The sequence below is a fragment of the Corvus moneduloides genome, chromosome 15 (assembly GCF_009650955.1).
Source record: "Corvus moneduloides isolate bCorMon1 chromosome 15, bCorMon1.pri, whole genome shotgun sequence".
Lineage (NCBI taxonomy): Eukaryota > Metazoa > Chordata > Aves > Passeriformes > Corvidae > Corvus > Corvus moneduloides.
Genome location: NC_045490.1, coordinates 10916948 through 10944689, shown reverse-complemented (window position 1 = coordinate 10944689; position 27742 = coordinate 10916948). Strand labels below are relative to the sequence as shown.

Sequence of the window (27742 nt, the reverse complement as noted above, 5' to 3'; positions counted from 1 at the left end):
CTTCTCCCTCTCCATTCAGTGCTTCTCTTTGTACTCTGCCCCAGATAACTATTTTTAAGCCATTCTTTAAGCTGTTTGTTTGCTGCCTGACACAGAGTATTCAGGAATTATATATTATATGGGACAATCAACCATCAATGTCACTAAAAAGTAAAAAAAGCCCAAACCCAACCCAACAAATGTCATTCTTCACAGGAACTGAAGCTTACAACTGCTCATGGGTACTTCTGGGAAGGGTGCAGCTTTGCAGGTGTTCTGTGAGCAGTGTCCAGAACGGAGCCTCAGCCGTGGCAAAAGCAGCCCCGCGATGCAGTGTCAGGATCCAGTTACGTGTGACAATGCCAGCAGCACATGGCACTTCAACATGAGCCCCAGCAAACATGTGCAGGGTTCACTGCCACCTGCAAGCTTTGCTGTAAGGCTGAGGGGCAAATTCTCTCCTGCTTTAATCACCTCAATTCGATGTTCCTGTGGACTATGCTGCCTGTGAGCCAGGCAAGCAGACAGGGAGGGATCAGGCTCTGGTTTCCCCAGATGGAACTTTGCAGCCCCTGTGCTGATTTTGGCACAGTTATGTGAGCAGGCTCCAGAGAGCTGAAGACAAAAAGCCAGAAAACCCCACAAATTTGGGGGTTTGATTTTCCTTCTGGCTGGGTTCTGTTTTAGCTTGGAGGAATGGACTGAGCCCACTTGGTGTGAGCACACAGAAGCTACACTGGCATAAGGGGAACAAGATGAATATGATGAGGGGGATAGTGTACAAAAATATCCTGGGTAGGTTTTCCCATCTGAACTCCATCCTCTGCAACCACAGGCTGTGGTTTTTAGCCTGGTCAATGACACCTCGTGACTCTGGCTCATGCTGGTGCTGGGTAACATTTTAAGAATGTTAGCAGTTGGAGGAGCTTTTTTGTTACTGTGCCTTAGGCAACTGATAGACTTCAGAGACAGCAGAGCTATTGAGCTTTTCCCTTTTGGGAGGAAACTTAAAATGCTTGCATAGGCTTCCTTATGCTTTGTTATCCAGAGAAGTGGCAGATTTGGACCAGATTCCCAGTCATGGCTTTTCCATATGTGTGAGTCATGGTGGCTTCCAAGGGCTGCTGCACCGCTCTGCTCACGGGTGCAAAAGGTATTTTTAGGTTGGTCCACATGTTTGAGCTGTGCTGAGTGGGTGAGAAGGTGTGGGATGGTGGATGAAGCTTTCCACGAGGATTTGGTATCAGTGGATGAAGAGGGACCTGATGCAGAGGGATGAGGATGAGTTGATGTTCTGTGCATGGCTCTGAGCAAGGGGCATTTCCAGACAGCTGGGGACTGGATTTTGCTCTCTGAAAGATCTCAAATGTCTAAAGTAAGATCTCCACATAGCACTGAATTATTTATTGAATAATTTTTCTTGGCAAGGGACTGATATGCTGTAGATATTTTAGATACTTTAAATACTTCTATTTACATGTGATTACTGGGCTCTTTCAGGACAGTGAGCTCCTTGTTAGCATTTTTCCCTTTTTAGTGGATGCTTGCAAAGATCTTGTGTTTTGCAAATGCATTTCCCAACTGGGCAGAGCAGGAGGGAGCAGAGGCCAGTGCTGCTCCTCTGGTTGCTTGGAGATTCCCAGCCTTTGTCTCTGCCTTTGGGATTGGGATTGTCAGGAAGCTGGATGGGAGCTGGAGGGTCAGCAAAGCCCCTGAGCCCAGTGCTGTGATCTGCCACTAGCTCCGTCCCCAGGAACCATGGGGAATTGTGGTGCCATGGTCACACCCAGGCTGTTAATGCACCAACTGTTTAGTCAGAGTTTTTTAAGGAGTGAGATGACTACAATAATGCTAGGGGCACATGGTTATTATGCAATTAGTGCTGTTAACCATCAGTCACTCAGAGTAAGGGGAAATTCTACTTTTTATTTATATTTTATATATATGCACATGCACACACAAGCATTTACATCCACGCATGCAGATATATAATTGTATGTGTGTATATACCGTATATAAATGGGACCCAGTACTTTAGCAGCCTTTTCTCTGAGACATTTTTTTCTGTCCTGAGTGACACTTCCTGTCTCTCCTAAAAAAATAATACACCACTTGGCCAAGTTTATACCACAGCCCCAATCACATGCTGATGCTGAACTGGTCTCTTTCATCCATCCCTATGCTCTCCCCACTCACTCACTCACTCACCAGAGGTCACAGGAAAGCAAGGCTGGCCTCCTTGCCATGAAGTTTATTTGCCTTATTTTTCTCCTGCAGATCCAAGGCTTGACCTGGATGCAAAGCCTTTCTCCATTGAGGATAACTGCCTTGCTGAGTGGGTGGGAGGGCACTGAGAGAGGGTGAATGGGGAGGCAGTTGGCATTGCTGCAGCCCCATGTCTGCTCCCACACCCCAGACCCTGAGTTCAGGGTGCACTGAGCCCCCAGCTGGCTCTGCTGGCACAAAAGCAATTTGAGCTAAAGAGGCTTATGTACCACTGAAACCCTGTTCTTTAATAGTCTTGTTGGCAAAAGGCCAGTTTCACAGATTGAATGGGTCTGATTCTCAAAGGAAAGGGAGAAGGATATTCTTCGTTAGTAAAAATAAAAATATAAAAGTTACAAACTGCTTTTATAACATTTCTTGATCATGGGGTGCTTCTCCAGTGCCTGCTCCCTGGAGAAGTGCTACAGCCTCGCAGTCACTGTGTGCCTTTCCTCCCTTGTTTGCTATCTGTCGCCTCTCACCCTCTCTTATGTTGCCTGAGCACTGGCATAATAATCCAAAAAAAGCAATTTTATCTCTAAACCAGTTCCTTTTTTCCCTTCTCTTTTTTTTCCCCTTCCCAATTACAACTCATTGAGTTATAGTGTAACCATAGTCAATGAGGCCAAATGCCTTGGCTTTGAGTCCTTGATTATTATTTGACCCTGCAAAGAATTGTGTGATCTAAGTAAAACACAGTAATTGTGGTCGTGCACGGGGGAGGCAATTATTTTGCTCAGTGGGTAAAATTAAGCACCTGTAAGAGTTCCGTTTGGTCTGGTTTTGGTAGTTAGGGGGCATTTTTTAAATGGAAAACACAGTTTTTATGAAAATGCACTGTCCCTAAAATCAAAGCAGCAATACATCATGTGGAGGCTGTGGGAGTTGGCTTAGGGTGATATGTCTGAAGGTGAGAGACATTAAATGAGGAAAAGGGCTATAGTGAGATAGGTCACTTCACAGGAGCAAAAGCAGGTATGGTTTCAGAAAGTTTTAAGTAGTATTAGCCTTGGCTTGATCAATAATCCTAGTAATTGCTGAATCCCAGGTATGGCTGATTACCCCTTGCAGAGTACAGAGGGTCCCTGTACATGCATCCAAGTATGTGTGGTGGGTCAGGGCTGTGGGGTCACCCCTGCCCAGGCTGCTCTGGAGGGATGCAGGACAAGCAGTGAAATGTTTTGGGTCACTGTTGTGGTGATGTGTTTATGCCACAATTGCAGGTGTGGGACAGAAGCTGTTAGGAGTCCTGCAAAACTATGTGAGCTGAGTATTGCTTGTCTCCTGCTTCATTTTGGGGCTGCTTACTGGATTTCCACACAGTGAATCTTTCATAGTTTCAGATACTTCTGGTGTTCCTATTTTCCCCTTTATGTTTATCACACCCTTTACTCTTTCCCAGGCAGTTTACAAGCTTGAAGACTGCCTGGCTTCCTGTCTCACAGCAGGGAATTGTTCTGTAAGGTTTTCAGTATCTCTCTGTAATGCCAACAAATACATAATGGCATTTTCTCTCTGTAATTAACACTGGCTTCACCCTGCTGTAAAGCATGGCATTACCATTTCCCTAAACACTATAGTGTAGAACCATTAAAACAGAGAATAAATTGACCTGATCTTAAACTTGTTGAAAATAGAAAGGTGGCCAAGTGCCATGAGTTTTCCAAATTTTCCCGTGTAAGTACAACGAGTGAGAAAAAAATCTGCAGGTTTGGATGAAACTGGATATTGCATTTGTGGCTGAGGCACAACACAGTCTGTGGTGGGAGACCTCATTAGATCACTTGTTCCCGTAAAATCTAGAGAAATGTGAACCCAGCCTGCTGCAGAGTGGTCAGTGTCCCCCTTCCTCACCTGAGCCCAACCCCAACCCACAGTGGCCTCAGGATTAGAACTGAAGGCTCATCCAGCTTCTCATCCTCTGTGTCCACACAGAGAAACTTGTGGAGTCGCAGAGCAGAGACTGACTTGGAATCAGCTCTCTGGTTTTAATTACAGCAGTGATTAGGAATTCACAGCCTGTGTCAGCTGTCTCAGCTGTCACAGCTCCTGGTGTCCCAGGAGCTCCCTGGCCAAGCTGGAGAAGGTCAGAAGTACCTGAGCTGCATTTAATGGCAGAGGCTCCTCCCAGGGTTGATGTCCCACTGCATGCCTACACGGAGTTTGGAGAAAAAGGAAAAATAATAATGTTTATACTCCGCAAGCAATACACAACATCCCCAAATACCTCTGACTGCATGGCTGTGGCAGCCTCTGTGCATGTTTGCATAAAGATGTTAATTATTGCAACAGCTTTCATTTAAATGAACAAATGGTTTCCAGTGATGCAATCTGACTAACAGCTTTATGTGTCCCTGCGAATGCTGACGTTCCCTTTCCCCATGGTAAATGGAGACTCTCTTGTACTGTTATAGTCATAATTTGAGTGCCATTTGTGATTTGAATCCCTATTGCAAAGTCCCCTGAACCCTCTGCACAGAGCACAAAGCATGTTTTTCTTCTGCACAGGAAGGTGAGGGAGAGTGCTCCAAGTTTTGCTGGATACTTCTTTGTGCAAATCTTCTGTCACTGACCACATTTCAGGAAAACAACTATAAATCTCAGGATCTGAGCTCTGCAGAACTGAACATGAGAAAAGAGTTCAAAAAGCTTGTAGTGTTTCACTGGAGTGAAATCCCTGTACATCTGCCTCTCTGGATTGATATATTTCAGATCCTGTAAATTCTGTTTCCTCAGTGAAATGAGTGAGCAGCCAGTGCCGTGCCCAAGGACACGGATCCGTGGTGATTGCCAGCTGACAGAATATTCCAGCTTGCTCTGAGAGAAGCGGAGGGTGTGCGGGCTCTGAGCCATTACATGTCACTGGCTCTGCTTCATAGTTCCCCACTGCAAACAGTTAAGTCTCTCAGACGTATTGAACAGCTGCTTATTTGATTTTGGTTTTGTGCTATGAAGTCTAATGTAAATAGCCTTTTTTGAGGCTTGAACAAAGGGTAATGGGACACTTTGCCCATTTTCCAGGATAAAATGAATCACCTGCTTCTTCCCCATCCCACTGTGAATGCAGGGGGGCAGGAGGATACGGATGTCCCAATAGGAGTTGTTCTTCCCAAGCAGGCACTGATGGAATGGTAGGAAGAATGTGATTGTGTGGCTGCACAGGACCAGTAAAATTTTGATTGCATTAGGCATACACCAGTAGTCTGAGGCTGTTAGCACACTGGCTTATGTCACTGAACTCCGTTGACTGGAGTTACAGAATCACTTCCAGCAGAAAAAAATGAAAACTAAATCACACAAGAGAGCCGTTTGTTACCAAAATAATTAATTAAGCCCTGTTGCAGGGGTGATTGCTGTGAGCACAGGCTGGTGGCTGACCTGGAGCCCAGTGTCACTGCTGGCTGCCCAGAGGCTGCAGGAGTCCTGCTCAGCCCAGACCCCGGCTGGGAAGTTCGCCTGTGCCAGGCACCCCCAGCTCTCATCCATGACTGTGCTCTCTTGGCACCTCTCCAGCACTTCTTCCTTCCTCAAAACCACTTTTTTCTGTCCTTCCCTGCATATTTGTTTCTCTTTTCTTTGCCATGGGAATATTTTAGAAATCCAGTGATGCGAAGTGCTGTTTGGAATAAATGTCAGTGTTTCCATGTGCCACATACATGGGTGCCGTGCTCTGCTTGCTGGCACACAGGGCCGCTTGCTTGTGGGGAACATGCACTGCAGCAGTGTGCAACAGAAGTGGGGCCAAGAAGTAGCAGAAATGGGCCACAAAGGTAACAGAAATGTGGAGAAAGGGTGTGGAGAACATCCTGCTGCTGATCCTGGGCCCAAGGTGACAGCAGCAGCTGGTTGCTGTGCACTCTGGGGTGCAACGCTGCCTTCCTGATGGGTAACCCAGCCCAACTGTGCTGGGTTTAAATTGCTATTATTTATTTTCCTGAGCACATGAGAAATGTACTCCCAGCGCATGTGACCATGAGGTGCTCACCTGCTTGTCTTGACTCGTCAGAGGAGGCTGTGATCCAGGCACTCCTGACCCCTCTTTCTGTAGGTATAGGGAGGGGGTGAGGCAGTTCTCCCTGATCATCCCAAACACACCTGGGCCCCTATCCTGGCCACCATCCCAGGGCAGGTTGGCTGCTCCAAGCAGATCAAGTATGGGCTCATCATGAATCCCTTTGGGATGCAAAACCCAGGATTAACTGTTGCAAAAGGCAAGTTTTGTGAACTCTGCAGTGCCAAAATTGAATGTGAACAGAAATTGCAGCCCTGACTCTCATGATCCTTCTGTTGATGCTATGAGCTCTAGATGTCCGTGGATGCCCTCCACCCAGACAGATGTAATGGCCTGGTCCCACTTCCCCTCAGGCAATCCCTGCAGCTGAGCAGGACAGAAGCATGTGGCTGTAGCCAGGCATCCCCCCATGACAGTGCTGTTCCCACAGGCGCCTTCCCAGCTTTCCACTTTCAACTTAACTGCACGGATGGATACAAAACAGCACTTCCAGGCTGCTGTTGAGGGAGTAATTCTCAAGATTTCAGTGTAACTAGCAAACTGGGTGGCTGCTTTTGGTGGGACAGGCTGTTTCTGGGAGCAGACAGTCTTAATTGGGACTTGCTGAAATGCTTTTTGCACAAATAGGCAATTTATCAGCAAATGAATAGCGCCCTCGGTAAGCTCTCCCAGTTTTTGTAGTAAAAGTGTGTTTGTCAGGCTGCTTTTCATAGTCTGGTGTCAAGAAATATTTAGGGGAGAAACCAGTACTCTTGTCTCAGTTCATAGAATCAATGTATCCCAGAATGGTTTGGTTTGAAAGGGACCCTAAAGCCCATTCAGTTCCAACTGCTCTGCCATGTCTAGGGACTCCTTCCATATACCAGGTTCCTCCAAGCTCTGTCCATCCTGTCCTTGAACACTTCCAGGGATGGGGCATCCACAGCTTCTCTGGGCAACCTGTGCTAGTGCCTCACCACCCTCACAGTTCATGCTAACATCATTGCAGTTGCACAGTCAGTATTTTATCACATGTAGGGATTTCTGAAAAAACACTCAAATCTCAGGAGAAAATTGTCTTCTGTGTGGGTATTTCCCAGTATCCTCATCTGGATGTCTTTATTGGAGGGATTCAACCACTCTTGAAGAGGCTGGTCATGGTCCCAGAGGGTTTGCACAGTTGGGTGTTCTCTGGGAGCAGAGGTGACTGTGGGATGCTGGGCCAGCATCAGGGACCATGGGGCAGAGGGATGTTTGGGCCAGAGCCCTCAGGAGGGAGATGGATGACTCTGAACATGGGCTCGGTGTTGCTGTCCCCTCGCTGTTGTCCTCACCATTTCGTAACCCAAAAGTGAGTGAGGTTAATTGTTTGTTATGTTGGTTTTTTTCTTGTGCAAACTTACAAACCTCCTCCAGAGCCTCATGTGAGGGGTGCACCTCTGTTCACCGCCTGGCCTGTGCCAGTCCCAATGCTCACTTGGCACAAACACAGGAGAAGGCTACTAGAGGGTAGTCCTGACCTTCAGGACTTCAGGATAGTGCAGCCCAGACACTGTTCCCAGGAGGAAAAAAGCTGGTTTGTGTTAGTGGTGCTGTTGTGTGGGAAGTCCTGGCCCCCTCATGGAAGTGAAGCCATGTAGCTCGACAAGCTGGAGCGAGGCCAGAGGGCAAGAGGGAAGGGGCTGCCTGGTTTCATGTGGCTGAAAAACTCTTTTAAGACCTTGACTCTTATAAAGTCATAAAGAGAGCTGTGGGAAACCTTAACTGTTTGGATTCCCCTGGGCAGCACCTTCTTGGCTCATCTCTCAGAGGGCTGGCCGATACTGGAGACTCCCCAGTGGGGAGTTGATATGGGGCCATCACTGTACAGGAGTTCTTTAAAATGTTCCTTGTGTACTCAACACCCAAACATGAGTCCCCTGAGGACATCCTGATCTCTCACTCTGGAGCAGCAAGCCACCTGCCTGGCTCCTTCTCTCTGGTGGCTGTGTCTGTATGTGCAAAAGGGAAAAGCAAGGCAACCTGCTGTGGCAGAGTCTAGATCGATGCCTGATCCACAGTGTGACCTTGCCTTTCCCAGGAGAAGCTCCCGCTCTGTGAGCCCAGCACAACCAGACTGTCTGTGCAGTCCTGCTCAGGGAAGGTAGAGAAAGCTTCTTGCAGCCCTGAGGGGTTGTAGCTGGATCCCAGAGCTTGTCCCAGCGTAACTCACTCCAGATAACTGCAGCTGCATTACCTCCTGTACATTGGTACTTGGTTGTCCTTAGGGAGTGAGCTGTCTGCTCCTGCTCACTCTGCTATGGATGCTTCCTCCTTTCTTCTATCTCTTCCACAGATGCTGTTTTCCTCAGTTAGGGTGGCTATTGGCAGGCAGCCCCACAGCTCAGCAGAGCAGGGTGTCTGTGATGGCTGATGAGGCAAAGCACGTTCTCCCCTTCCCAGCGACCTGTGCTGCCCCTACCCATCCGCAGACTGACCTCATCTGACTTGACCCATCCTTCTGGCTCTTGCAGAGTTTGCCGTTTCGCTGGTGGAGAAGATGCAGGCTCAGGAAATCCTGCGGAGTCTGCGGCTCCCTGAGTTCGATGACCTCAGCCAGTTCTTCCGCAACCTACCAGCCACAGCTCTGGTGGGCATTGGTGCCTTTGCGGCTGTTGTTGCCTACTGGTTTGCCAGCCGGCCCAGGGCCGTGAAGCCGCCCTGCGACCTGCGCATGCAGTCGGAGGAAGTCGAGGTGAGGCCAGGGCAGCCCCGGCTGGCTTTCCCTGAGATTTGCATGCCTGGAAGTCATAGAATGGTTTGGGTTGGAAGGGCCCTTAAAGATCATCTCATTCCAACCTCCTGCCATTGGCATCAGACCAGGCTGCTCCAAGCCCCATCCAGCCTGGCCTTTAACACTTTCAGGGATGGGGCAGCCACAGCTTCTCTGGGCACCCTGTGCCAGGGCCTCACCACCCTCACAGGGGAGAATTTCTTCCTAATATCTATTTTAAACCTACTTTATTTCAGTGTGATGCCACTACTTCTTGTTCTGCCACTATGTGCCCTTGTAAAAAGTATGCCTCCTTCATTAAGATCTCCCCAGACCCTTCTCTTCAGGCTGAACAACCCCAACTCTCTCAGCATTTCCTCATAGCGTAGGTGTCCCATCCCTCTAATCACCTTCATGGTCTGCTCTGGACTCGTTTCTACAGACCTATGTCCACAGGGGATGCCAGGAAGGCTTTTTTGTTGTTGTTGTTTCAGTAGTTCCCCAACCTCATCCTGAAATCAGCCATGTAATGCACTGTGCCAGGGATCATTTCACCCCTTAATTCACCTTTTTCTGTAAACTGAAAAACTAGAATACAGCATGTTAATTTATTCTCTTAGATTTTCAGTAAAATTTTGGTCTTAGCTTTGTAACCATCCGTGGCCAAAGATTAGAGGCACTGCCATTGCATGGGAGAAACAACTGAAAGGCAACAGCTGGTGAGACCAGATCATCTGGCACTCTTCATGTGTGCCCATTGCTGAGTTTGGTGCTGCAAACTTGGTAACAGTAAAGAAAAGTAAACCTGAATCCATGCTTAGAGGCTAAGGAGTTATTACTTTTTATGCTTGTAAAAGACTTTAAAGTTTAATGATGCAGCTCTGTTTTAAAGAATAGAAATATTTCTGAAAATTGTCTCTACTTATTTTAATATCTGAAAGCAGGAGGAGAATTTTTAAAGCCTTTTGTGATGTTCCCTCTAAGACGTTATTGTCTTTAATTCCAACAGCTTTTTAAAAGGGTGGGAGGAATTTACAGTTTTCACTGTGGTTAGGGAACCTTTAATTAGACTTTTTTCTGGCTCCCAGTGCAGTCCTAGTTTGGTCATTCTCACCCTGGCTGCCAACTCCTAAAACACCTCTACCGAGCTCATGCACTGTGGGCTGGCCTCTGCCTTAGTCTGTCCTTCATGTTGGCCTGGATGTCCTTGTGGAGGTGCTCATGGTGCTAGTCCTGGAAACCTGTGGAGCGCACAGCAGTTGCTTCCCCCAGCACATCTCCACTCCATTACTTCCAGATCCACAATTCCTTATTAAATTCCCTTGGGAAATATCAATGATCTCCTGTGACAGTGAGCTGAGACAAGTGCTCCTCTATGAGCAGAGGGTTCTCCTGAGGTGCTGAGGTAAATGTCCCTCCTCTCACATCCCTTTGGGTCTTGGGGCAGGTGGTGGTCACAGAGGTCTTGCTGGAATTTGGGGAGTGTGCTGCTTTATGGTGGGGCTTTCCCCATCTCCCACCCCTCGAGCAGTACTGATGGCCGTGTCACCTTGTGTCACCTTGTCTCATGCAGGGCCTGGCTGGGGCGCGCCGCTCGGTGATTGGGGACAGCCCGCAGCTGCTGACACACTACTACGATGATGCCAGGACCATGTATGAGGTCTTCAGGAGGGGATTCAGCATCTCTGGTGAGAGCACGGTGGTGAGGAGGCCTAGGAGCAGAAGCTGGGAGAGGTGGGGGACCAAGCCATGCGGATGACCTAATCCCATGGTCAATGGAATCATCACATAGCTCTCATACACTTGAGAGACATCACTTCCTGCTCCAAAAAGCCATGATGACTCTTCCCTGCTCTATCATAACTATTTCTGTGTCTGCTGTTTATGGTGTCCTGCCTCATTGGATACAACAATGTCATGGTCAGATTATTATTTTTGGTACCATAAAAAACCCCAGTGGAACTGCAGATATTCTGCCCCACAAGACAGGGGTAAATAAAGAACTCGGTAGGTGTATGGAGGAATGGATTTCTGCAAATAGGTACCATTAGTACATTATTCAAACTTTTCAAATTTTCATCCAGTCACGCACTGCTGCGTGTTGTTTTACCCTCCTCCAGAGTAGGCTGGGCTAAATACAGTAGTTTTTACCTTTTTTAATCAAAAGGCAGCACAAGTAGTGGGAGCTAGTGTTTGGGATGAGGGCCCTCATCAAACACTAATGCTCATGTGACCTTTGGAGAAGCCTTTTAAAGAGGCTGTTTGGGGCAAATTGCTGCTATCAGTGGGGAGGATTGAAGCCTTTTTGGGGGATCCTAGCATTTAGTCTCCCATCAGATGCACTTGTGTGTGTAATTTGCTGGGGATTGCTGTGAGAACCAGCCCAATAACTATGGATTTACTCCTGGAGGGCTCCCCCACATTGTAGCCCCACATGTAAAAACTCCTGGCACTGCCCCCTGTAACTCACCATCTCTGCTTGTGTCTTTCAGAGAACGGCCCCTGCCTGGGGTTCAGGAAGCCCAAGCAGCCCTACCAGTGGCTGTCCTACAAGGAGGTGAGCTGGAGGTGACACCTGCTGTGCATCCTCTTCCCCTGCCCAACACAAGAAGGGGTGTTGGGGTGCCTGCACGTTAGACCAGGAGGTTGCTCATGCACCATGTGATGCTTCCCAGTGTCCCCACCTGGGCACATCCAGGTGTTACATGGGTGTGTTGGCTTTCACAGGCTGGCTCCATGCCATGAGTCCACTCCTGAAAGCAGCACCGAGGCTCTCTGGAGCCATGGGGCATTGCCAACTACATCAGTTGCTAGTCAGCTAATGATGGTTCATGATAACATAAAAATTGGACTTCTAGATAGGAAATACAATAATTTGAGAGCCTCCCTCTAAGCTTTGCCTGATTTGGTATTGTTTATTTTCCTCTTTTTTCATGTATTTTTTCCTCTCCAAATTCCAGGTGGCTGAAAGAGCAGAAGCTCTAGGTTCGGGCCTTTTGCAGCAGGGCTGCAAGCCATCCACAAAACAGTTCATTGGTGTCTTCGCTCAAAACCGTCCAGAGGTGAGATTTTAAGTCCAACTTGATATTGTAGTAATAATGTTCCTGACCTGTCAGCTTGTTCTCAAGTTATATCTGCTCCCATGGCCCCTTTTCACCTTTGCGCTTCCATGTCCTCCTGCAGTGGATCATCTCTGAGCTGGCTTGCTACACCTACTCCATGGTGGTGGTTCCCCTGTATGACACCTTAGGTCCTGGAGCCATTCGGTACATTGTCAACACAGGTAAAATCAAAACTGATGTGATCTTCCCAGAAATCAGTTTTGTTGCTCAGAATGGTTCATTTTCTGCTTCTAAAAAACAGATGATCATAGAATTCTAGAATGGTTTGGGTTGGAAGGGACCTTAAAGCTCATCTGATTCCAACTTTTCTTCATTGGCAGGGACACCTTTCACTAGACCAGGTTGCTCCAAGGCCCATCCAACCTGGCCTTGAACACTTCCAGGGATGGGGCATTATGATTATACTTGAGTGTCTTGAATTCACTTAGAGAAGTTCCTGAGGAGCTGGGTGTCCCTGTGCTGGGTCAGGGTTCCCTCTGTTGCATTTTCCACATACCCAGACACGCATAACCTTGGATAGGGGTTGCTCTGGATGCGGGAATTACTCCACGGCCACCCACTCCTGTGTTGCTTGATATTTTGCCTCCTCAATCTTTTAATCCATGTGGGGACCAATTTTAATATTTTGAACTGAATCCCAGAATAATGTCAGCTACCACTTTGGCATTGATTTAGGTTAGCTAAGGTTGCAATTTTTTCTCATTTTTCAAGAGAGGCATGTTTTATATGCTGGGATTTCTGGTGTAGCCTGGAGTGACTATCAGAAGTGATATAGTGTTAGCTATGAGCCACAGTCTTGCATTAAAAAACATTTACTGCAAACAGCTTGTTTGGCTGCTTTTCTTTCAGCTGACATTTCCACGGTCATTTGTGACAAGCCTGAAAAAGCCAGGATACTCCTTGACCATGTGGAGAGGAGAGAAACACCAGGCCTGAGCTCCATCATCCTGATGGACCCATTTGAGAAGGAGCTGATGGAGAGAGGGAAGCGCTGTGGGGTTCACATCCAGACCATGCAGGAGGTGGAGGTGAGTTTGCTCTCCCTCTCCTTTTACTATTTTTTGTAATATCTGTAAAAAGACAGTACAATGTACAGGGACCTGTGAATTGTGTGCCAGATTCAGTGTTTGGAGAGCACAAAAGAGCAGCTTGTGGCTGATAATACTGATGCTTGGTGCACTTGCCTCTTGATGTTATTCATTGTAGATAGCAGAGCCAACAGTTCAGTTCTTTATCCTCAAATGTGCTGTCAGCTGCTATTTAAGCATGGGAAGGGGGTTGTTATTTGAGACACTGTCCTCCTACACATAAGCCTACAGCCTCACACTTGTTTGAAACACCCTGGATGCAGCTCAACCAACCCAAACACTACTTGAAATCCAAGGAAGGCACTGAAGTTAAGGCAAGAAACTCAGAATAATAAAGATGGCCTCAGTGCCAGCTATTAATTTGTCTGCTTTAGCTCATGTTCTCCCTTAGTGGTTTGCAGATTATTAGCAAGTGGGTTACACTGCAGGAATTAAAGTGGAAATCACTTTTGTTACTTTAATCTCTTCCAGGACTGTGGCCGTGAGAGTCGACATGTGCCTGTGGTGAGTGTTGGCATATTGCTTTTCCCCCTTAAAACTGCAGCAGAAGGGACCTTAAAGCTCGCCAACCCTCTGCCATGGGCAGGGACACCTTCCATGGATGCTTAGACCAGGTTGCTTTAAGTCCTGTCGAACCTGGCCTTGAACACTTCCAGGGATGGGGCAGCCACAGATTCTCTGGGCAACCTGTGCCAGGGCCTCACCACTCCCGTAGGGAACAATGTGCAGTATTTGCTTTATTCCCTCTACCTGGAACACTTAAATGAGATAGCTCATCCTGCTATGCACATGTTAATGGGACAGTAATTAAATCCCGTTGTTAAGCTACCCTAATTCCACTACCTTACCCTGGTGGCACTGGAGGAATGTCTCTGTACCCTTCACTGTCTGCTGGGGCTTCTATAGTTTAGAGATACTGCTTGGCAGTATTTATAGGGGATATTTTGGGAAAATTGCTTTTATATTTTTCACTGGCTGCTCATACTCGTACAAAACTCTCAAAAGCAGCTTCTGATGTTCAAGCTGTTTATTTAGTCATTCGTGACCCAAAATAGCACACGTATGCAGTGGTGCTGAGAATACAGAGATGCTGCTGGAAATGGGAACAATCAGCTTTGGAATCTTGTCCCCTGTTGTGGAGTTCTTTCCAGAACTGGCCTGGAAATTGATGAATTATCTCAAGTTGTCCCACACATCTACAGATAGAGGTGGTGGCTTGGAAAATACTAACTGCAAGACAAATATTCCACCAAAGTCTTCCTACCACTACAGCATGCCCTTAGTGCATCTGGAGCACAGCATAAAGGGAGGAATAGAGCATCAACTAAAGAAATCTGGTAAAAAGAGTTTTATGATGGTCTTTTATATTTGCTGAGGGGAATAACACCTTTTTATGTCAGACCAAAAACATAATTGGTTTGATCTTTAGGTTTCTACAATGTCGACAGTCTCTACTACTGACACTTCTGCATTTCACTGATGTGATTTTCTTATTTTCCTTTTGTATTTTTAGCCTCCTCGACCAGAAGATCTGTCAATTGTTTGTTTTACTAGTGGCACTACAGGTAAAAAAGTAATTTGAATCTTGAAATGTTGGAATATCTTATGAAATTAATTATTAATCCCACCTCAATACATGCAAACTTGTTGTTATGATATGGCAATGATAGTTCTAGGCATTTTTAATATTTAAGAATATATAGGTATATAGATTCAAATCTATAGATTGCAAATTAAAAATAACAATATATTTATTTTTCAATTGAATTCTCTGACATACACTTTGCCAGTATGATTTTCCAGTTGTCTGAAAATCCACCCATGTGTCTGCTTCCCATTTTCCTGTGTAGTTGTGAAGCACTTGGTTGGTTGGTATTTATCTTTTGCAAATATTTTAAAAAAATACCCAAAACTCTAAAAAGTGGTTCCACAGCTTTCCATTCTCTGTATCCTAAGCACATTGATGTCTCCAGCCTCACCAAGGTCCTTGTCACCTCTTTCTCCTCTTCTTATGTGCTGCTCATGACACCAACTGCTGGGGAGGTTCAGGAAGAGCCTGGGCAGCCCATGGGACTGGCACTCATCTGCTGCTGACCTCTTTTTCTTGGAGAGAGGAGCAGCATCATTTTCTTACCAGTTCTTAGCAGAGATAGTGCTTTCTCCTCTCTCCAGACCCTGGTCTTCATCAGCTTGCAGGAGTTTCCTACTCTTGAGAACTCAGCCTCCATAACATCTCCCTAAAAGCTGTATGGGCAGAGGAACAATGCATCACTGCTTAGGAAACTGCTTTTACACTTGCCTGTGGGGAAGGTCCATGCTCCAGGGACTGCTGGAGCAGCTCTTCCAGATCCACCTGTGCTCTTGGGATTGCCTAATGCTTGGTCCTACCCCAAAGCATCCTCAGTTTGGTCTCAGCAGAAGATGCTGGAAGCTGCTGGTGCCACTCAGTTGGTGGGTCAGGCTGAGCACGAAGGAACACCTTCATCCTCCACCTCTCAGAGAAGACTTGTGCTTCAGACCAGGTAGGCAACTGCTTTATCAACTCCAAATACAAGCTCAAGATGTTTTAAAAGGGGCCTTTGTGGATGGTCTGTAGTTTTGAGATCTGCACTTCATACTGCCCAGGGCAGAGCACTGAGGGAGAGGAGCCTGGAACTCTGCTCTGTTCCAGCACTGGGAATTCCTAAATGGGAAAGGCTGAACTCAGTGCAGGACATGAACGTCACAGCTATGTACAGAGTGAGTGCAAAGTGGCCAGGCATAAATGGGAGCAGTAGGAAACTGAAGGAGCTATGCCATGGATACAGCAGGGCACAGTGTGTTTTTGTAGATGTTCAAGTGCAGAGCAATTATTTTTTCAAGTCACTTTTTTGTTGATACTTTTATTTCTAAATAAGAAATTCTGCATAGAGAAGGTTTATTTCGATTTTCTTTTTTTTATTTGCAGATGCAATCAAGGGCCAGTTTCTGATTTTGTGCTTTTCTTAGAAACATGCCCAGAGTTACAGAAATAGGACAACCAGGAAGCTCATTTCCCTTCTCCTGTCCAAACCAGAGATTTCCAATTTTGCAAATCATCTTGAACTGAACTCTCTCATAACAATGCTTTGTGACCCATGAGCCCATCCTCTGCTGCTGCAGGACTTTGCATGTCACTCTCTGCCTTTTCCAGAGGTTGCATCAACACTCTGGTCTGCTTTCCACATTGTGCTTTGATGTAGGAGTTTTATATAGCCCATGTAATTTTTAGTGACCAAATTTAGAATTTTCTTCCAAAGGACATGTTCTCTAGGGCTTTTCCAATTCCAAAGGGCTCTAAATATTTTTGTATGGTGTGAAATAAATCTCTGCTGTAGAATTTATCACCTGAAAATTGTAGAATTGGAAAGAATTCCCCAGAAGCAGACTTTAACACTTGCTTTTCTTTGATAGGACCACATGCCCCAATGCCTCCCCAGGGAGAAAAGAGAGGCTGAGGTTGCTGAGCTTGGATGACAAGACCAACTTTCATGGTTGTGCCAAGAAGCCATCAGCACTTGGAAATGGGCCAAAAGCACACAGATATCCCCAAACTGTCAGGATACAATTTTTCATGTTGGTTACTCCAGAGAAATCAACCGTCATTCCCTCAAGGATCCACTACCAGGTGGACAAAAATGGCTTCCCAGTGGTTTCTCCCAGCCTGGCAGTGCATATTCCTTTTTGCTAGAGCTCCCCAGGGGAGGAAAGTGCTTACATCCCAGAATGCTGATGGATCACACCATCAAATTAGTGCTGGAGCACTTGAGAGACCCATTTGGCAATGTGGAAAAGGTTCTTCTATTTTTTTAAAGGTTCTTCTATTGTTTATAAGAACTGTCAAACAAACCTGGCACCAAGATAAAGAGGAATTGACATTCCCAGGCTATTAATGGATTGCAGGGCATCCGTTCTGTAACAGGACACTCAGACACTCACTGGGTCTGTCTTTGTGAGGAAATTCAAACAAGAGTAGTGTTACAGAAATGGCATTGATTTTTTAAAATAGAGAAGCAGCATCACTGCCAACCTTCTCTCAAAGTGGTAATTCTGGGAAATGGGTCATAGAAAGGGGCACCCATTTTGCTGTTTTACTAAAAAAGAACTACTAAGGAAGGTTAAAATTTACAGGAGTCCCCCAACCCAAAAAGCTGCAGCTATCCCATAGCAGCATGGTTCGTTCTGGATTTCTCCTGATGGAGGCTCTCCTGGCTCCAACACTGCTGCTCTGCTTAGACACCATTATCACTGCAGCCTGTCCAGGATGTTGAGCCTGCACAGGAGGGATGCAGAGGAAGGAGCTAGGATGTTCACATTTCACATGCTTCCAGGCATGGCAGACATACTGAATCTGCATTCAAGTCAGAGGTGGAGTGAGTAAATGAGTCAAACATCTGAGAAATCTCACAGAGTCACAGAATAGTTTGGCTTGGAAGGGACCTTTAAAGCATGTCTAGTTCCCATTCCCAGCCATAGCAAGGGACACATTCACCTAGACGGGTTTGCTCCAAGCCCCACCCAGCCTGGCACTGAACACTTGAAATCCTCCAAAAAAAAGTCTGAAGAATTTTGTCAAGGTGTAGGAACCATATCTGTGCCAGAGGACACAGTTTTGAGTTTCCAAACCAGTACTAAGCACATCCTCTCTACTGGTGCCTGAGCTGTGCGATGCTGCAGGAGCACAGCTGCTTCTAGAACTGCAGAGGCTGAGCACATGTATTTGGCTGGACACAACTCAGTAACACAAGTGATTTTTGAGTCATGGTGTGTATGTACAACTGACACCTGTTCATGGACTTTTCTTGAAGCCTGGATCCATGTGTGCACCCAGCTGTGAAAATAACCTGCCAGGCTGATTTGGCACCTGTGAGCCTGCTGGTTCAACATGTTAGGATGGGCACAGCTGTGGCTGGCAAAGCTGTCAGCCTCAGCCCTGAGCTTCGGATGAGGACGAGACCAAACCAGCCTCCTGTGCACCATGTTCATCTGCAAGTGTTTGGGACTGAATTACTCAGGGCACTTGGAACAGCAAATAGGGATTTTCAGTATAATATATTGTTGTAGAGGGTTCAGTTTGTAAACCAGGCAGAAACACCAATTGAGTGTAGTGGTATGGTTCAGAATATCTATTACTTACTTATGTTCCTTCTGTGAGATAAGCATTAGGAGAAAGCAAAGCAGGCAGAAAAATTAAACAGTTGCAGTACAAAGAAAGAGTTTTATTACTAATAGAATTAAAAGTAAATAACAAGTAATAACAAGAAATTAAAGCAAACCCCCTCCCCCTTTCCAGCACTTCCCTCCTTTTACCCAACTCACACAAAGGGTAACCGAACATGGGATTTTAGTCGGTGTTGCAGTTCTTGATAAGTCTCTTTCATATGCTTAAGGAAAAAAGGGTTTTCTTCAGCTGCACATGGTTCCCAAACTGCCACCAACAGCAGACCCGCCCGGAAAGAAACAATCTGCTGTGGTGTAAAACATCTCTTCCATTAAAATCTCACAGGTCCTTCACACTGCCAAACATAGGCTATCACATGGAGTCGTTAATCTTTTTAAGGATGAGTTATTTTGGCCTGAACACAAAGGCTTTCTTCGCCACAAGTCTCTAAAAAAGCCTCTCAATGCTTCTATATAGCCTGCCATAGGCACTCTTCACAATTTTCATGGGCCACGTGTGACTTTTTCATCCCCCCCATGTACTTCAAATGGATTAAAGCGACAAACAGCTTGTGATATTAGTTTCTTACTATGGCATGCAAGAAGTATTTTAAGCTACATGTGAAAAACGCAGCACCGCCCTCTTTTCTCCCGTCGCCATTTCCAGCTCCGTCCCACAGGACTCACTTTCTCCTTCTCTTTGACTCTGAAGCCGCCACGTTGAAGAGTCTTCTTGTTCAGGCTTTACGGTGGAGAAAGCCTCGCTCCATGCTGGCTGCATGGTGTCTTCTTCAGTTCAGCACGAGGTGTGCTGTCCCCAGAAGCCGCGCTGGATGGGTTTAGCTGTGTGGCAGTCCATGGCCGGTTTTAGCTGCCTGCGGCTCTGGGATAGTTCCCCCCCAGCGGCCCAGGGTCTGTGCCGTGGCGTTGGGAAAAGAGGATGTGGGTAGAGGCCTCAGCTTGGCTTGGCTTGGCTCGGCTCAGCTCGGCCCGGTGGGGCCCAGAGGCTCGGAGGCCCCCCCACCTTCCGGCAGGCGAGTTTGGACCAAGGGCAATTCCCGCCTTTTTGTGCGGGTTAAATATGTACATTGTGAGAAGCGTCATTAGTCTAAAAGACTGCCCATCAACTCAGGTTTAACCCACTACAATTGTGTTAAAAATATCCTGCTCTATTGCAATAAATGTATGCAACAATTGCTACTGCTGTTTGTGCCTGCCTTTAATTATTTGGGAGGTTGAGTAAGAGTGATGTTGATGGTGCTAGCAGGGCACAGGGTTCAGTGCTGAGTGTGCCCATGTCTCTGCCCATGCCCACAATGGAGGGCTGCCAGCAACAAAGCCCTCAAACTGCTCTGAAATGAGAGGATGAAACGTATTTTCCTGTGCTGAAACATACTCACAAAGCACCACAGTCTCTTCCTAATCTGAGGAAGGCAGAATGAAATTCTGGCTGATTTACCAATTTGTTACATTAACTGCAGGACCTTTGCCAGGCTGCTCGTGCCCACTGTGCTGGGGACACGCAGGGCACCTGCAGGTAAAGCTCCTCTGATCTGCCTCCACACGGAGCAGCGGAAACTACGTGGCAGTGGTGTGATCAAATTAAAACAATCTGCTTAAAAACATGTTGGAGAGAAAGAGGCTGGCCCTGTAATTATATTTGAGCTGAGCTACACCTTCTTTTCAAAAGTAAAGCCTTGGAGGGTGATGAAAAGAGACAGTGCTGTGACAGGACTATGTGCAGAGCCCTCTGTGCCACTGTTTTGTGAACATGGAGGTTCCGGCCTGTGTATTTGCTGCTTAACAAACCCTGTGTTTTGGCGTCCAAACAGATAGGAAATGCAAGTGGTGTACCATGGTCAGCTGAGAAAGGAGTGTAAAAAGGTGAATATTGATGGTGCTGAGTTGCCTGCTAGTGGTGGATGAAATGCTGCAGGGGCAGTGCCCAGCTCTGGAACACAACAGGGGCTTTGCTGGCTCCCTAATGGGTTTAGGGCTGTCTTCAAGACACCTCTGCTGCTGACACTATTCATGACTTCCCTTAATTGCAGTCTGAAAGGGTCTGCTCTCTGCATTTCTCCTGTTATCCAGAGTACTAGCTAAGTAAGAGTTTAACAGCCTTTTAAATGGTGTTTCTTGGTGTTCAAAATCATTCTCAGTCAAAATCTGGATGAAATAAATCCTCCCAGGAGAGGCTGGAACAGCCACTCAAGTCTGATGGCTGTGCTCATTGAGTGGCTTCATCTGAGCACTCTCAGAAATTGCAGTTGGGCTATTTCTGCTGGAACCTGTTTTCCAGAGTCTCCAAGAAAAATATTTCTGTTTGCAGTATCATTTTATTAAGATTTGAGTATTGCAGTAAGTGGTTTTGGTGCATATTACTGCACAGAAATGATGGTGAAAATTACATACGTTTTAAAACTGAAGAAGTGAACATAACATTTTAACCGTTTCTTGTTTTGTTTTTTTGTTAAGTTTTTGAAAGTTATCTTCTGGCTTATCTTTTATATTTCCTCTCTGTTTCCTTTCAGGAAATCCCAAAGGTGCTATGCTGACCCATGGAAATGTGGTGGCAGATTTTTCAGGCTTTTTGAAAGTGACAGAGGTGAATATCTTGAGCTAGAAAAAATTGCCATGTGCAGAGTGTGTGGGTTAAGCTGTGGCCCTCCCCAGGCTGGAAGTATGCTCTTGCAGATAAAAGATGACATTTTTCCTGCTCAGAGGGCCAAATCCTTGGGAGTGGAGCAAGGCTGAATCTACAGTACTGGAGGGCATTAAATCCTCTTTCCAGCCCTAGCTCCCAGGCTTGTAGGGTGCAATGGGCTTCTGAGAGGCAATGCTGACTCCTGTAAATCCATTAACTAGTTTTGAAGAATTAGGAGAGCAGACAAGCCCTGTACAGTTGCAACTGGTGCTTGAAGAGGAGCTCTTGTGCTCTTTGTGTCCCATTGTGCCCAAAAATGTCGCCATATACTTGGAACCTCTCTGCATACAAAGTATGTATGTATGTATAAATATATATAAAAGAACGTATTTTTTAGCATTATTTATTACATATTATTACATATAATTTTAATATTACACATAAATAAGACTACATATTATTTATTTACTTATTATATATTTTATATATATATATTTATATATAAGAACATGTTTTTTTACAAGAATGATTAATGGTTAATTTCATTGATATTCTAGTATATCTCAGTTTTTGTTATACATATTTCTAATAGAGCATAGTGCTGGCCAAGTGCCTTTATAATATGTTTCATACAACATGTAAACTCATGTTTAGAAACAATATAGGAAGCAGAATCAGTTTACCATGTCATAGTAAGGATTTTATACAGCTTATATGGAACAAATATAAATAATCTAATTTCTGGTAGGGAGCAGGCAATTCTATGAAGTAGTTACATGCACATGGGATGGACAATTGGTTACCTCATACCCCTTACTGGTCTTACTTTGATGTTGAAATTACTGCAGTCTTATTACTTTAATCCTTGAACTTTCTGAGATTTCTGGACCACTGGTGTAAAGAAACTTAGACGTGTGATGTAAGAAATCCCACTGAACTCACATGTTCCAGTGTTTGCAGGACTGTGCCTCCACAGTGTGCAGGATGAAACATCAATGCTGCAGTGAGCCCTCGGGCTTCTCAGCATGGGAGAGAAGCTCTCCATGGCTTCAGTGGCAGCAAGAGGCACAAATGAAAGCTGAGGCATGGAGAGGCCTGAGCTTCAAAGGGCAGGAACATTTATTTTGGAAGTGCACTAATTTAGAGCTGAGGGAACTTGGGATCTTCCAGGAGTGGCCCATAAAAATGGATTTAGTGTTTGCTGATGGCAGTGGGACTCTGATTAATCTCAAAGGTATCAGATTGAGACCCAAGTCTGGTGTAAGTGATTGTAAATTCGCTATCTCCAGTCACCAGAGTATTGCTGGCAGACGGTAAATGCCTGTAGCTGATCCACAAGATTTGGGTAATGTCTGACTACAGTAATGAAATAGAGCAAAGTGCGAAACACTTGAACGTAGTCTAAATTACAGAAATAAAATGGGCAGTTCTATAGGTTTGCTGTTAACGAGTTCTTGTGGCAGTTTTGCTTAGTTCAGTGATTTTTACAAATTGAACATATTTTGAAGTGAGTCCAGAGCTTTATTATAAGGTTGTTCTCAAATACCAAGAAGCTGTTTGTATTTTTACATTTAACTGGACAACTGTGCCGACTGTGAAATGCTATTCAATGTCATAATTTTGGTCTGATTTAAAACCAAATTATTTTGTCTGGGCCCTTACAGCAGTATTAAAAATACTGATTGATGTTAAAGGTTTTACATTACTGTGCTTGCAGAAAATGAAGCCAAATTGAAGTAATGTATAAATAGATCTGCAGGCCCTAATGGCTTCATTCAGACTGACAGACACAATAATATGAAATGGGATGCTGAGAACACCCACATGGTCAATGATGTTTGACTTTGGTAGGTGATGGTTGGGAGGCCATACCCAAATGTGACCAGCCCAGATTTAGCTTCAATAAAATACCGCCTGAGAGATGAACTCCTGTGTCTGCCTCCACTGTATCCCAGGTCATGGGCTATTGATTCCTTCTGAGCAGTGGAGATGCAAGTCGGTACAAACTGTTAATACTGTGAGCTGCTGGATTTTTATACCCATTTTCCACTAACCACTGGCCTTGATTATTGATTATTGGGTAGTCAACCTTCAGTTTTTCTAATCCATAATATTACAGCAAGCTGTACCCTAGGAAATGCAGGTAGAAAGGTTATCTTCTTTTGGAGAATGGGTTAAATAAGACTCTTGGGGCCTTTGTTTATTCCAGCCTTCAAGAGAGTTAAAAACTTGGCAAACTCAAGACTTTGGCCACTTTTTTTTTAATAATTTGTCCAACCTTCTCTTTTCCCTGTCTGTGGGACAGTCATAATGCCCTTAAAATCATAATCCCTTAAAATGGTGAGAAACACTAACAGAAGTAATTAGTTTCTGAAGCCTAAGATGAAATAATTTGTTTTTCCAACACAGCCTGATTCAAATCAATGATTAACCAAAGGAAAAGGAAAAAATCACTAACTTTGACTCTAGTAACACTGTGATTCTTGAATGGGCTCTATGCAATGTGGGAAGCTGCTCCTGCAGAGCCCTGCTGGTGTCCAGGAGGCTCCTGCAGGTTAGCACAGGGATCCTGGAGGCTCCTGCCGGTTAGCACTGGGATCCTGGGGGCTCGTGCAGGTTAGCACCAGGATCCTGCTGTCTGCACACAGCTGAGAGCACAGATCAGGGTCTCGGCACCTCCTGGTAGAAAGCAGTGAATAAAAATTGGATTCTCCGTTAGGGTGAGTCTCCATTCCCAGCGTGAGCTGCATGGATATGATCTGCCTTCTGCCAAGGAGAGCCCTCTCCATTGCCCTGTGTGTACATCTCTGTGCTTTTTACTCCTTCTGCTAACTGAGCTCCATGATGCTGTGGCTTTAACGCTTCCTTGTGTCAGCCGCTCCCTCCTCTCTTGACAATCTTTACCCTTTTGCTCCTCTGGTGCCATTTTTCTTTTTATTGTTTTATGACTTTCTTGTTGTCTTCCTGTCAGTGTTTCTTTCCTTTCTGTCTCCCATGCCCTTCACCTGCAGAAAGTGATCTTTCCGAGACAGGACGATGTGCTCATCTCCTTCCTGCCTCTGGCTCACATGTTTGAAAGAGTTATACAGGTAAGAAACCTACCTGAACTGACGAGGCCTCGTGGGGCTCCTTGTGTTTTCTTCCAGAGTCAGTGGTCTCCTACTTGTGAGGATGTACACATTTCCTATTTGCCTTTAGCACACATGTTTGAGAGAATGGTACAGGTAAGGTCATGGTGTCAGTGGAAATCAGCTTTTTTCCACGCCAACAACAACAACAAAAAATAAAATGAATAAAATACTAAATAACCAGTGATATCTTGTAGCACTAAAAAAGCTTGTACTCCGGAAGTGCCATGTGCATAACACCAGAGCCATGGTCTCAGTGACATGGCTGTGAGTCCAGAGCAATGCCAGGAGAGTTTCCCAAGTTCTCCAGCTTACACTTGGCTCAGGGATTGAAAAACAGCCCTTCAGCAATGAGCCAAACTCATTGCTCATTCAGCTCATGGCTACTGCTACCTGAGCAATTTTGGGACAACTTTTCAAAGCACTCTAGGATGAAGTGTCATGTAAGTCAAGGTAATTTCATGCCATTTTCTACAACAGCTAAAATAATTTTATTGCATAAAGAACATGATTGCAAAAAAACCCCCAACTTGGCAGACACTGAAAAAGAGGAAACTGAGATCATGGTGTAAGATATGTCATCCTCCTGACAGGGCAGCACGCAGTGGGCATTCACTGGAGCTGTGTCCTCTTGGAATTGTGGCAGAACCAAGCACTAGCTCTTGCTAGCCCACAGAACTGACTCCATGTCTCTTTTGGAAAAAAAAAAAAGGGTGATGATTTGTGCTGCAATTGGTGAGTTAGGCAAGTCAGGTGAGACAACCACATCAGGTCTCCTGGCCTGAGAAGCTGCAAACTTAAAATTGATCCAGTACGTGAAGATTGTATCTGGATCCAGTTGCAGCTCTGCACTTTCTCAGGGAGGCCTGTTTCAGGCTGAAAGCATACTTTTTGAGTCAGACAAGCATTTGAATATAAACTTCCCACTTCTTGATAACATCTATGCCAGAAGTAAAATATTTTTTCCCTGTTATAAACCTCACAAATTGGAAGTGAAAGCCCATGAAAGATTTGGAGAATTACAGCACAGCCTTTCTCCACTTGCAAGGCAAGTTAGTCAGTGTGCCAGCGCTGCTTGGGCTAACAAGGATATAATTATTCAAAATTCATCTGATGGGGGGCAGAAAGAAATCAGAAACATTGAAAATGCTTTCATTTCACAGGATGTTGCTGTACTGAAAGGGACAGCCTCCAAAGGATGTCCAGGTTTATCCTCCCATCTGAAACATCTTATTAATATGAAGATTTTTTCAAAAGGGCTAAAAAGTCATTTTCAAAAGCATTCTGAACAGCAAGCATTGCATCAGTGTCCCTAGTTTTAGCCAATATGATTTATTCCTGGAATTTACAGTTAAAATTATACAGATACATCCTTTCAAGAGAAAAACTTCTAGTTGTTATTTTCAATTCCCAATGAGCACACTGGTTACATTTTCTTTTTTTTTTAAATTCATGTGCAGTGTAAAGCACAGATTCAGCAGTGTGATTTTCATTAAACCCACATCACATGTGTAAAATTCCTGTGATTTCAGCTGATGGAGACAGTCTCTAACTGCCTGACAGAGCAGTGAGAGCAATCTGGTTTGTACTGCAGATTTTTAGGAGCAGCACAAAAAGACCTGGGTGTCTCTTAAGGAATTTTCAACTTATTTAGTTATCTGGGGAAGACAAGCCCACAAAAGGGAGCTGAAGTTTTCAGTCTACTCAGGAAGGCTGGGGTCAGCTCTGGCATCACAGGCGCTTGCTGAGGACGCTTTTTCCTCCATGCACTGTAAAAACATGGAAGAAGTGCTGGTCTCCAAATGTTCTTCACTGACCCAGTCTGTGACGGGTCCTTGGCAGGGTTACTGGTTACCAGTAACCAGCTGACAGTTGGCTCATGGCCAGCAGCCCCCCTGCCCCATTCTGCATATCGAGCTCCATTCTGATCTGATTAAAACATCCTGCTTTCTTTTCAAGTACAAGACTTCTAGATTTGTAGTTTTCATACAAGTCAAGAACCTTTTATGATGTGGGCTTCTATTCCTGGGATACAGGATCAGGCACTGTATTGCTAACATAGTTTATATTGTTGTATTTAAACAAAACTAAAGTATTAACATCTAAAAATCAGTTGCTGCTCTGTGTTTTATGATGTTTCTTACTTTGCATTTCTGTATTGACGATAGGTACTCATGCTGTGAGCTACTAAAGGAGGGCTGCGCTTTAGGAAAGTTCTGATCCAGATTCTGACCATAACTGGGACTTCTCCATCCCCGTATGCAGAGGATGAAGGGAAATCCCTTCCAAAAACTTTGATTCCTTGTTCTTCCAGAACAAGTGGCAAATTTGGTGGATGCTGAATTGCCAGTACTGAAAAGTGCCCAGAACTATCTGGATATTTCTATTCAGTGCAAAATTTATTGTTACTTCTGTATGTATTTCCAAAGTCCCATTTTTGCCATATTAGAGAGTAGAAATTCAGTAAAGGTGCTTCTGCGCTTGCGAGGGATACTTTGCTGTGGGAATTGAAAGCAAAGGGGTTACATGTGTTCCTCTTTCTCCCCATCAGTCTGTCGTATACTGCCATGGAGGGCGAATTGGCTTCTTCCAAGGAGATATTCGCCTCCTGTCTGACGATATGAAGGCACTGCGGCCAACCATCTTCCCTGTTGTGCCTCGGCTGTTGAACAGAATGTATGACAAGGTGAGTTCAATATTGATTTTACTCTTTTTGGAACATGGAGTTTATGTCCCTTTAGTACTCATGTGGAAGAATTCCCTTAGTCATGGAGATTTCTCAAGCAGATTACACTACTTCTGCCTTGCTGCAGACACATTCTCACCCTGTGTAATCAATACAGCTCCCCAGCGTGTAAGTCTGTATTATGACTTACACAGACTCCATACACAGCTATCATGTGTGAATATGAAATCTCTGTATTAGCCTCCTACCCTGTTCTCACTAAGCTTACCAGTGACATTTCTAAAGATATGGGATTTTTTCATCACAGAAACATCAGTCAAACCTGACTGAACAAGGACCTTTTGTGCCCTTCAACCAGGTTTGAAACTTGAATCTCTCGTTCTAGTGGCAACAACAGCTGAAAATCAGTAATTTCAAAATGTGTTTGAGGATTTAGGCAGTGTAAATGTGACAGTGGCTTTTGGATTTAGAAATCTTTAAAACTAAGGTAAAGGTATTGCAAGGTATTTAAGACAGGCACATCTGGTCATCATGTTAAATCTGTTTGACCAGCTGGGAATATTTATTCCTCAGAAGACTTATCTGCTAAAGACAAGCTTAAGCACAAGCTACTGATTTAATTTTTTCCCAAGGTGAGGGCTTCTGTGCTTCATTAGAGAGACAGGCACTGGGGGTTTCTTGTTTGCTGAGGTGGAGTTCGTGCTAGTGCCTGATTAAGCTCAGGTAAATGCAGCCTCCATCACCACATCAGCCACCACTTATACCTATTCATGTTGCTCATTCCTTGTTGCTCAGGTTGCATGAACTTCACTGAACCCTGTCACAGAAACTGTATAGTAAGAGCAGCCCTGTCAATCTAGTCGAAGCCTGCACCACCATCCTCTCTTTTCCTCCCAAAGAAACCACATG

The 27742-nt window shown here is 45.2% G+C and overlaps 1 protein-coding gene across 8 annotated transcripts in view; it reads left to right on the top strand.

Moving 5' to 3' along the window:
• The window catches only part of ACSL6 (acyl-CoA synthetase long chain family member 6), a 104066-nt gene that overhangs the window by 63030 nt on the left and 13294 nt on the right, over window positions 1-27742 (top strand). For 5 of the 8 annotated variants that reach the window (XM_032124817.1, XM_032124818.1, XM_032124816.1 and 2 more), the window contains 11 exons: window positions 8749-8969; window positions 10561-10675; window positions 11480-11544; window positions 11948-12049; window positions 12171-12270; window positions 12959-13137; window positions 13669-13701; window positions 14711-14762; window positions 20907-20980; window positions 24031-24243; window positions 26699-26833. In XM_032124817.1, the coding sequence (XP_031980708.1) occupies window positions 8775-8969; window positions 10561-10675; window positions 11480-11544; window positions 11948-12049; window positions 12171-12270; window positions 12959-13137; window positions 13669-13701; window positions 14711-14762; window positions 20907-20980; window positions 24031-24243; window positions 26699-26833 (1263 nt within the window). In that variant the 5' untranslated portion in view covers window positions 8749-8774. The remainder of the gene's footprint in view (window positions 1-8748; window positions 8970-10560; window positions 10676-11479; window positions 11545-11947; window positions 12050-12170; window positions 12271-12958; window positions 13138-13668; window positions 13702-14710; window positions 14763-20906; window positions 20981-24030; window positions 24244-26698; window positions 26834-27742) is intronic. The other 3 variants (XM_032124823.1, XM_032124822.1, XM_032124824.1) reach the window with 3 other exon arrangements.